Source organism: Balearica regulorum, chromosome Z, assembly GCF_011004875.1.
Source record: "Balearica regulorum gibbericeps isolate bBalReg1 chromosome Z, bBalReg1.pri, whole genome shotgun sequence".
Lineage (NCBI taxonomy): Eukaryota > Metazoa > Chordata > Aves > Gruiformes > Gruidae > Balearica > Balearica regulorum.
In genome coordinates this window covers 60275772-60287394 of record NC_046220.1, presented here as the reverse complement: position 1 = coordinate 60287394, position 11623 = coordinate 60275772, and the positions used below count along the sequence as shown (strand labels likewise).

Here is an 11623-nt window from a genome sequence, read left to right as displayed (position 1 = left end):
TTTAATTAGGTAACGTTTATTTTACATAGAACAATCTCCAAAGAATATTTTAAAAAAATCTAAATACTGATTTTATTGCATTTATTTCCTTACAAAAAAAGACAGACAGGCACAATTTACGTATTCAAATACTTCAAACTGAACAACAACTGTTTGCTATTCAGATTTCCCCAATGCCACTCCAAAGGCTGTGAAAGTAGAAAACATCGTTTTACACGAGGCAGTAGTGCATTTAGCAGGAATGAATCACAAAATATATTTTTGTACAGCAAGACGTTACTGTCGCTTTATAATTACCTATAAAAATTTTGAATTGCACAATAAGTTTGCTTTACAGTTGACAACTGCCAGAAAATAGGCTCAGTATGTAACTATTTGCCCAAACTATCCCTTAGAAACAAATTAGAATTTCTTTTGGTAAATACTTAAAGTCTAATAAGAAGTATATTATATATCTGAGGGCATTTAATAATGTTTTAATAGGAAGAGGTTTATATATTCAACTAAATTCAATTTCTGCCTACCTTAAAATCCATACAACCACAATAGCTGAGTGTCCTAAATATTTCGATTTGAAAGTACCAACACCAATGAAATCTGGAACTGTTTGAACTACTTCCTATTTTTCGGTTTCATTATCAATGCTGAAAAGGCACTGCGTACATTCCTCTGAACATTTGGTGTTTTAATTTTATTTTTTTTAAAAGTTAAAAAGCATCCAACAAACTTCAAACAAATGTTTAAAAGCAAAAAATACTGAATGGACTTCCCACTGATGGATGCAGGCCATGGTATCTGAAGACACTTATTTTCCATAGAACTTCTTATTCAACAAGAATATGAGCAAATTCACATTCACTTTAGCTTTATCAAACATTTTCATTACAGCCACACCTTCATACTGCATCTGAAGCAAATCCTGTAATCAGAAATAAAATCATTAGTCTCTAATCCATACCTTACAGCAACAAGATGGCGTCATTTTCATCATGTGATAGCTATCTCAAACTCCAGGTCCTTTACCATTTAAACAGTTACAAGCAACTATTGGGTAGGTATAAAAAACATTAAATGTCCTCTGGATCTCACATTGTAGACTGTCAGTAACAGCAAATCAGCAGAAATACCGTTTTCTATGTATGTATATTTTCTCTTGGTATTTGCTCCTTGCCACTGAAATGATGTGGCATTCGGTTTCATATAGTTGCCCTAATATAAACATTAACCCAAGTCTGTGTCCAGCATCCTGCAGAAGTTATATAGTAATTCCCCACATGATCTACTGCTCTGTGCTCAAAGAGCTCATGAATACATATAAAAAAAATCTGAAATAGTTTATATTTAGAGGAAATGCAACTGTGACTATATAGCAAAGTAACAAAATTAAAACACTACCTGGAAATGGAGCTGCACTTTTTCCATCTCAACCCCCAAAAACTTTGCTTTGATTTCAAAGTCACCCACTTCTTCTCCAGGTGTGATATCAAACATCACATTCTTAAACCTCAAAACAAAAAGAAGGTTAATTATGTATACTGTCCGGATACAGTTTTGGGGAAAAAGCCTACAGAACACAAAAGAACTCTGGACCACTCCATCTCTACCGCAATGTCTTCTTGGAGACTTTCTGGTATACATATAGCGTGGAATACAGAGCTCTCAAGTCTTATTTTGGGGGGGGGTCTATGGGAAGTTCAGGGAACAAAGATGACCAGGCGTCCACAGCACAGGAACAGGGCAGCCAGATTTTTGTTCTGTCACGCCTGAGTGTTTCCTTGCAGGTGCATACACACTCTTCTCTGGTTTCAGTTTGCCTCCTGTGGCTTCCTCTGCCTGATGAGCCCACTTGGAAAAAAATTGCAACCTGGAAAACTTTTTTTCCCATGCAGAGGATGGAAAATTTTCACTACAGTGGACTCAAAATGGAGAGATACAAAAGGGATGTTAAACCACCACATCCATTCATTTGCAGTAGTGAGGAAATGCAGAAAACCAGGTGTTTACTCAGTTATATGAAAGTGATTGGTCAATAAATAAAAAAAAAAACACCGAAAACAAACCTGATACAACTGCTTAACAAGTCAGTCATTAGCAGTGAGTGTGTGCTGACAAACTTGTACTGGTTTCATCTAAGCTAATGCCAAAATAGGCTTATTCAAATATTTTCCAAAGGTAATCATATAGCAAGGTACAAGGGAAAAAACAAATTGTGACAATTAGGTTTTATCATTCTTCTGAATGTGAAAGTCTGAGGTAATTTTAGGTGTGGCACAGGAAATTGCAAAGATTTGTTAAGAAAAGCTAGCCCTCTTAAGAAGCTATTGATTAGAAAATGCTCTGAATTGTTTTATACCACACTTACTGGTTGGTTTGAAGATCTTCAATTTCTAGGATGACACCTTTTTCATGCAGTCTTGCAGCTGTGTACTTTAACGAGGCCTGCTTCAGCTTCTTGCTTACCTTCACCTCCTCCTTTCCATCTAGTTTAATTGACCTCCGTGAATTTCTGGGAAAAGAACAAGAAAAATCACTTTTGATTGATCTATCAGGTCTTTCATACTTCAACTAATCTTCTAGACATATTTAGCTTTCCTTCACTTTTTGCCTTCTTGAACTCCTACTAGTGAACAGAATTAACATTCAAAATAAACCTAAGAATTAGAGGGATATTTAACATACAGTGAGTAGTCTAAACATTTTAGCAATGATTTTGAATCAACATTTTTCAGCACTTGTTTAAACTCTATTGTGAAATGCAACCTTGGTTGAGAAGAGTCCACAATCATCAACTTGAAATAGCAATTTGTAAGCATAGAGTGACATAGGTGTTAAATAAGTTGGCCATTAGTGTTCATTTCTGGATCAATGAGGTATGCACTGGGGAAGCTCCTGTTTATGTCAATAAAGTGTTTTCATTTTGACACTTCAGTGGCATTGGCAGATGGCTTGTTCTCGAGTAACTGCATCATACTTGAAAACTAAAATTCTTTAGGCATTTATTTCTCCCTTTTCCATTCTAAAGACAAAACTGAATCCTTTTAATGAAGGAAGAAAATCAATAATTACTTCCCAAAGCTGCATGACTTCAAAGCATTCTAATGGATCTGCAAAGTAGCACTAATTAAATATATTGCAAACACATACACATCTCAGGCCTCTTTCTGTAAGGCAGCTTTAAATAAATACAAGAGTTTACTTTCCAGGTTTTGATTCAGGTCACAGTGACAACTCCCATGAACTTTTTTAATCCATGGATTGTCAGTCTGTTGCAATCAAAACTTTCAAGAGCAGATTAACACCTGCTGTCCTTCCTGATAAAACACACTGAAATATTAAAAGACAAGAAGACTCAACTCACTTTCTTGTTAAGTTGTCTAAACAAGTTTTTATATAGGTGTTGTAATAATTGATTTGTTCTTCATAAAATGCTGTCTTGGAGTTAAGTGCGTTCAAAGTCTGCTGGAGTTTCACCAATTCAGCTTTTCGATGATGTCTGTATCTTCTTTGATTCCGGATATCCTAAATAAATTTATTAATGCAATAGGTTTATTAATTTGATATTTTAAAAAGTCTCAGCTTATTACTATTCAAATCTGTAATTATACAACCAGACTTAATTACTGGGAGAAAGCATGAACTCATGAACTGTCACATTAATACTCACAAGCACAGTACTAGTAGCAAGTATTACAGTTTAAATGACTGTACAGAAGGCAACAATCACTTTGCTACTCATGTGTACAAGTGGTAGTTATCTTGAACGCTGCTGTGGTCTCCAGGGCGTGACAGACAGAAGTCATAAGGAAGACGTCATCTTCGTGCTATAAATGGAAGCTTTCTCACAGCTAGTTTCTGGTGAGAGGCCTAAGAAATGAGAGCTTGGGCTTCTGCGTGGTAAGAACTAGCTACTGCTAAGCTAGAGCTTGGGCTGAAGGTAATGGTTGAGTTGAGATAGTCAAAAGTAAAATAAAAGCAGCTTCTAGTCCTAAGGCTCATCCCAATCTTCAGATTGCCTTAACAGCTCAAAACAAAGCATCTGGGCTTATCTATGAGAAATAAAAAAGAATGGGGCACTGAACACATATGTAGAATGGTTTTATCTCAAGTAGAAGCAGATGCAGACACCTGAACCAAGCAGGGCTTCAAAATGACACTTCAGAGTAGGTGCAACATGACATAATTATATTAGAGACTTAACTCACATGAGCAATTTACTCATTTATATATTCAAATATATTTGCAACTTAAAAAAATACATATTTATAATACATGAGTCACTCGTGAGCTATGAGTAATTTACTCATGCATAATTAAAGAGAATCCAGTATTACTCATGAGTAAAGATAATCCAATACACTAAGATTCTTACAGCCACTATTGGCTGTGGACTTGGAACAGGATTTTCCTGTTTGTATAATTTGTATATTTGTACACATCAGGCCAGGTGCTTTGTCAGCCTCAGAATGGGCACCACGTTAGCCCACTATTCTCCTTGTGTCCTACCAAGCCACTGCAGCTCAGTGTTAATACCAGTCAGAGAATGTTTTGGGCTTTTTAATATCTTTTTAAACCTTACTAAGACTACATTAATTATGAATCGAAACACTGATGGGTAATTCTGATTCCTTTTGAAATATAAACAGCCATATTGAAACATGTTGTACTGGAAAAGTTAAACCAGCATCATTATCAAATTTGGATAACAACGCTACAGTTGTATGTTATTCAGTTCAGGTAGTTATGCATGAGAGTACTGTCTCACTTATTTTGTCAGCAAAGACTATTTGTTTCTTATGTGGATACTTCAGTGATTTAGCATAGCATTCTCTGGAGAATGTATCTTGTACATCTCTAGCTGAAATGGATTTAGCCTAGATGCCTAAACCCCATCAATATACAGAGAAGCATGTTCCATTTACCTTGGCGATCTCATTTATAATTTCCTGGTACTTAGTTGCTGAAGACACTAGCCCTGCTTGTTCCAATGTCCGGAGATTTCTCTGAATTTTCCTTTTCTTTTGTTCTATTGGTAGCTGCCCATCTTCGAAAATAGACTGACTGTGTTTCATTTTCTCTGGAGTTTTGGAGTCTAAGATGGCACGTTTTTCTACAAGTTTCAAGTGCTCAGATTCCTGCATTAAAAAAACACAACACAAACAAACCCCCCCAAAAAAACAAACCCAAACCAGTTATTTTCCAGCCTATGATTCAAGTATTCAAGTACATTGAATTGTCAGAGAAGATTGTCAAGAATCAAGGTGCAGGCTTTATTTATATCCTCGTACCACATGGTCTGAAAGTGCTCCATTTACTGTGCCTTTTGACATACCTTAAGTAACTAAACACAACACCTAGACAAGTATTTCAATTACTCAAAACAGATCTAAAAATCAGCCAGATGACTCAATGACTTCACTCAGTTGTGGGAAGACTGTCCAGATCTCACAGGTGTCCCCTACATACGCACACACAGAGGTAAGGCAAAACGTGCGTATTATTGAGATGTAGCTTTGTGTGTCAGCATCTAGAGGGAAGTCTTCGACTGGGAGCTCTTCCCACTCAATTCCCATACCAAGGATAGCAGTAGCTCCCCAAGCAGATGTTTGCTTCTATTGCTTAAGCAAATAAACTTGGTATGAGGGAACTTGAGTTAAGATACTGAAGTTCATGAGAAAAAAATCTAGCACAAGGATTCACCTCAGGCTATTTGATTGTATTATAACATAGGAGAGGAAAGACCCTGTTTACAAAAAAGTAAAGGAAAAAATATTACTCTAGTTGTGGTACTTGACAGCAAGAATTAATTTTTCTTTTCCTCTGAAGCTGTTACTGATTATACAGTAAAATAAAGTTTGCAAGTCTCACATTTTGAAGTCTCTAGATCTGAATAGTCTAAAACCAGCAACAGTAATTTCATTGTTATAAAGCAGTGGAAAAATCTGTCTGACATCTGTTAAGGCTTTCAAATAGCTGTAATAAAATATGTACTTTCTTCCCTATTCAGGCACAGTATAGCACTTACCTGTTGTGCAGTGGCTGGTGTTTCTAGTATTTCTAAGAGTGTATCCCCTGGCTGTGCTCGTATCACATCCACAATAAGTCTTTTGGTCCTTTTGAAAAGGATACATGGGTATTACAAAACAGTTGTCACTGGATCACTTGTGCATTTCATATCTTCAACAGTAAAACTAGCAAGCTTCCCCTATATTATAGATACTTGATAATGTTTATGTTTCCTAGCTTTTTGTTTCAGAGCTTCCATTAATTATGTTGAACCTCTGGCTTCTACATAGGTCTGAATAGAGAAATACATGTATACTTTCCTCCTTTTTATTTTAGAAAAGCTAACCAACTAGCACAGTAAAACAGTTACTGTTAACATAATAAAAATCCAAGCAACAACTCACATGTGGATTTTAATTACAATCATGACAAATCCTGTCACTCATGATAAGAATGTGATCTTTGCAAAGCCTGATCTATGCGTAGTTCCATTAAGGGTCATATTTACTGAATAAAGTGCAGATGCATTCAAACCTGCTGAACTTCTGAAGGAGTTTTACATCGGATGCAGTGCATTTATGCACACCACTTAAGGGCAGATATTTCTCTAGCAGCAATGGACACGGACCATTTCCTTGCTAAAAAAGGGAAGCTGCTACACCCTGATATGTAAACCAGTTCTTTTTTTGGTAAAAATTTATCTCATTCCTGCTGCCTCTTCATCCATAATATTTCCAAGAACATTCTGATACCGAATTCTGTTATTTTAGCAAACATGGTTACAAATGAGATAGAGCTCATTTTTCTTAAAAATTAACAGAAACTTGAAGATGCAGCTTAATTTTCCCAGGAAAATGTCTAATGTGATCAAGGCTTCTGTGATAAAACCTCATGCCTTGGTTTAAAATTATAGTTTACTTATGTAAAGTTGGGGGGTTTTTGGTGTTTTCAGGACTAGAAGTTCTCAAAAATGCAATGAAATGGGACAAAAATTTACCCACATACAGGCAACGTTAACCAAACACTCAGTGGTTTTGGGTACGAGCCAAGCTTGCACGGAGGGGGCAGCAGGGTAGGAATGACTGGCAGTGTGGGCAGACCTCAAGCAGTGCTCCTTCCATGTTAGGAGGCAACCTGCTAAACCTGGAAACTAGTTTACTCATCCAGAGCTGCTGCTAACTGCACTGAGCAGTTCTAGCACATTCAACAGCCTCTGAGCAATTGCTGCTAAATGTACTTTTACTTCACAAACTCTCTTGGAATCCTCTCCAGTTTGCCAGGAAAAAGAAAAAAACCCAAAACAAAGAAAAACATAACAAAACCAAACCAGAAAGACTTCCTAGCATTGGTTCACTTGGGCTACATCAACACATTGCTGGCTTTTTCTGCCTGACACAGCCTTTGTAGTCCTTGGTGGTCACCACCACAGTTTACATTAATGTACATAGGATGGGATTATCATTTTATGCACTGCCTTAGAAGCAGGTGCTGATTTGGCCGATAAAACAGGAGACTGACTTCCACTTCCTCTCCCCAAGTACCAAGCCTGCTCAGGTCTGCTGTTTTCCAGAAATACCCCAGTTGGGGCTGGGATGCCTCCCCCTTCACCTGCCACTTGGCATGCAGCACCTGCACACTCAAACCACACAGACCGGGCACCTTACGTAGCATCCTCTAGACAGGGATACCAGCAAATTCACAGAAGCCTTCACAAAACCATTTAAAAAGCAAATGTGTCAGTATTTCTATAGAAAAGGCACATCACTTGCAGAAAGGCAAGGAATATCAGTGACTCAGCTGTGACTTGAATTTTAGCCACGTGCCCAACGTTTTACAGTTGCAATAAAAGACTTCTCTGTAACTAAGGTAGGAAAGCTAAGCATCTGTATTTATACGTCTCTTGTGTAAAAGGTGGTAAGTATTTTAACTTTTGATATTGCTGCAATTTAACACAGGTTGCTAATTACTCTTCTCCAGATATTCTCACAATATGAGAATTATTACTTGCAAGCACTTACGCAATAGAGAAGTTAAATTCTTTTGTTAATTCTCATGCTATTGTTTCAACATATTTCCACACTGTGGAATATTAAAGACATTTCTTTTGGCCTTGATTTTGCATATTTTTAAAGATTCTATTAGGGGGTAGCATTTTACTCCCACACAGAGGGAAAAAAGGACAGGAAGCACTTTTTTTTTAAGGGACAGCAGCAGGCATATCCTTATTACAAAATCAGCCTGGGAACACCTCTAGATCCTTGGTCTCTGGAATACCAAGTGAATAACACAGTTTTGATTTGACATTGGCATTGCAGTCACTTTACATTAGATCTCAAATTATATTTAATTATAAGTTTAAGATTCAGATCAAATATGCACAATTACAGGAGAAAAACTCCTCTTCCTTTTAGGATAAATAGTAAGAGTTTTCTTGCACTTAAAACTAGATATCCCCCACCACCACCCGATTTTAAACAGGTGTTCATGGCTCTTATAGAAATTGTACTACTTAGTACAGACATTATAGCTAAGAACTTTCTTCAGAAATAAGACTTCGCATATTACCTAATAAATTCAGTTTACTGATTTTTGATTTGGAAAAAAACCACTGACAGATTAGAGTTGAATTATAGCCTGTATCTACACCCCTAGTGCTTGCAAAAGTGTAAAAGCCTTATGTTGTATTTCCCTTTAAAGTGAACTTCTGTCCTTTACACCTGTGGGGTAAAGATAAGCATAGTAGCAGAGGAGAGCAGCATCCCATTCTCGCCCTTGTTCAGGAAGCACCAGGATCTTAGATAAGTCAGTCCTGACTCTGGATAGCTTGAAATAACTTCAAAAGAGGGATGCCAATGATTTGATACTAAGCACTTTTATAAAAATATTTTTGACTATAAAATAGCCCATATCCCAGAAGCCATTTCTTAATTTGCTCACGAAATAGAATAAACAATTTTACTTCCCTGGATAAAAGCCTGCAGTATTCCTGCTGAAGCGACAGTCACGTCCTGTTCAGATGCCTGATGGGACTATGTCAGGGGAAGTGTTTTCCTTTGACAGGGAGGAGGGGACAGTGTGATACTTACTGTCTGTCCCTTACAAGGCTAGACAGGTTTTCGTCTCTGCTTTCCCAAGGCTGTGGTGTTGTAAAGCAGAATGGTTTTACAACTTCATGGAAAAGCACTTACTAGGTTAAATAATGATCCAGTCACAGTCCAAACCACAAATAGCAGTATGTTTATCTTTCTGTAAGCTTTTTGGAAGAACTGGCAGTTTCTCTCACTTTTGCAAAAGTTTGAGTGGGACTGAACACAAACCGGCTTTTGAAAACAGAGTGCACGCAGGACTTTGGAAACGCACTTAGGCAGGGCAGCTGGGTGGAAGCAACTTTTTTTAAGCAGCATTGCCAGGATATAGGTTTTTGAGCAAAACTTACTTTATCATCAGGCTTTTGAGATCCTGATCTTCACCTTCTCGTAACTCATATTTGCTTGTTAGAGACAGTGAAATCTCTGTTTTTGCAAGTTGATTCAATGTGCTTTCCCTGTTGGGGTCATTGGGATCAACAGCTCCTTCCCCTGTAAGGAAATATCTTTTACTTCAAATTTGTCAACTTTCCCACTATTCAATGCATGAAGCGAACAAGAGCATAGATAAATAACTGTAAATCAGAAATATTATATTTATTAAATAGCACACCCATTCCTAGCATATAGAAACAGTCCTTTTTTTTTTTTGATATTGGACAAACTAAACCACAAACCAACTATTTATAAGTCTAGTTGGAGTATTCTGGAAAATGCCACCAATTCTTACTTTTCTCATGTGCAAGAGACTCACATGTTGTCTTCGCAAAGAATACAAACAATTTAACATCCTTTGTCCTAACATGCAGTGATAGTGAAAAAATGAAAGAGTAGCAGCTACGTTAACAAGCTATTCACTTCAAAGCTGATATTTTATCCATGACATCCTAGTTACTTTCTAAACAGTTCACATCTTACTACAATTAAGGCAAATTAAATCAGTCACATTTATTCCTTATAACTTTCTAACAAACTTGCATAATTTTAAGACTTCATTTTTATTTGGATAATTAAGCGTCAAAATTAAAAATGACTAGAATGCATGGAATTCTCCATGCACTTTTTGTAAGTTTCTAGCCAACACTAGCAAATCTTAAGATCAGGTTATTAAAAATCACTGGTTTTCTATCTGCAATTTGAGCACAATTGTAGCATTCTGCTCAAAACATTGTTAATGTTTGGATTTTTAATCACATCCTTAATCTTTATATTGAATATTGCAGTTAGAAGAAGGTTCAGCTAGAGGGAGAAATCTTACAAAAAGTGTTCAGAAAAGAATTCTATAGTAAGTGAAGAAGCTGTCACTATGAGAGACATGAGAGTATTTAAATCAAGCCCCCATTTAATTCTGCCCCTAGAGCAAAGGCAAAGAACAGTATACCAAGGAAAGACTCTACACCAGGAACAGGTCCCAGTCCTTCCAGCAGTTCATTCAGCAGGTCATTCGGGTCAGTGGCAATGGCATCCTGATGTTCTAATAGTAGCTATAAACAAATGTAAATGAAGTTATAAAAAACCCACAAACCCCACCACCAACCCCAAACCACCCCCCACCCAACCAAAAAAAAAAACCCCAAAACCCAACCCAACCATTCTCAGTGTCTTTATACTTGTAAATAAATCTGGAGACTAAATGCTGAAAGACACAGACCTAGTATGATGAGGATTATAGAGGACCCGAGGGGGAAGTGTGCTCATTTCTGGACTAGAATTGCTCTTGCTGTAAGACAGCTTGCTCTGCCCCCCCCGGCCATCATCTCCAGAGTGCTGAACATCACAGCTGAACAGAAGTTTAAGATTTGCCTTTAGGACTAACAAAATACCACAGAGTGAAGTGCAATAATCCCAAGCAGAGCATTTCAGTGCTGCATCCTGAACTAAGCACACAAAGGAATGAAGGCAGGATTGGTGGTCCATGGAAAGATATCTATTTTCTGTATATCCATTCTAGTAGCTCACAATAGCATCAATGGTAGAAGATACAGTCATTTCTGAAAGCTAAGTGAGAAACCAGATATGCAGCAGCTGCTGCACAATTTCAAATAGACTCAGAAGTTGCAGGAGATTTATGAACATATTCACAATAACTTCCATTGCATCTGGGCACGTTCTCAAATCTTTAAGCCACAAAAATACTGGTAAGCCAAGTTAATAGAGAGCATGAACAAGGCAGTAACATTTTCTTGAAAACAGGCTCTTGCTATGCGTGAGAAAAGTAACTCCTGCTGAGTTAAAGCCAGCAGCATTAGTGACTGCTAGATTCAACAGGCCATTCCCAATAGAAGTAATACTCCTTACTTGGAGGACTGGTGGAAAGACCTAGTGTCACCAAGCTTTACTGAAATTTAGCTACAAAGCATGCACAGTAGGCAAAAATTCCAGGATTCTAAGTATTTTAAACACTGCAAGTTATAGTCAGTCAAAAGTTACTGGTTACTAGAAACTTACTGACAGCTAAAAAGCTTATGTCCGGAAAAGAAAAGCATTTCAGACGTACTTACAAGACAGAAGTGAACATTGTAAGCCCATAGCCA

General features: G+C 37.2%; 1 protein-coding gene across 5 annotated transcripts in view; it reads right to left on the bottom strand.

Moving 5' to 3' along the window:
* Positions 1–11623, bottom strand: part of IQGAP2 (IQ motif containing GTPase activating protein 2) — a 126455-nt gene continuing 114832 nt past the window's right edge. For all 5 annotated transcript variants that reach the window (XM_075741144.1, XM_075741145.1, XM_075741146.1 and 2 more), the window contains 8 exons: positions 10471–10573; positions 9440–9581; positions 6023–6110; positions 4920–5132; positions 3359–3519; positions 2363–2506; positions 1396–1504; positions 1–919 (listed from right to left, as the gene is read on the bottom strand). In XM_075741144.1, coding sequence (XP_075597259.1) covers positions 806–919; positions 1396–1504; positions 2363–2506; positions 3359–3519; positions 4920–5132; positions 6023–6110; positions 9440–9581; positions 10471–10573 — 1074 coding nt within the window. In that variant the 3' untranslated portion in view covers positions 1–805. The remainder of the gene's footprint in view (positions 920–1395; positions 1505–2362; positions 2507–3358; positions 3520–4919; positions 5133–6022; positions 6111–9439; positions 9582–10470; positions 10574–11623) is intronic.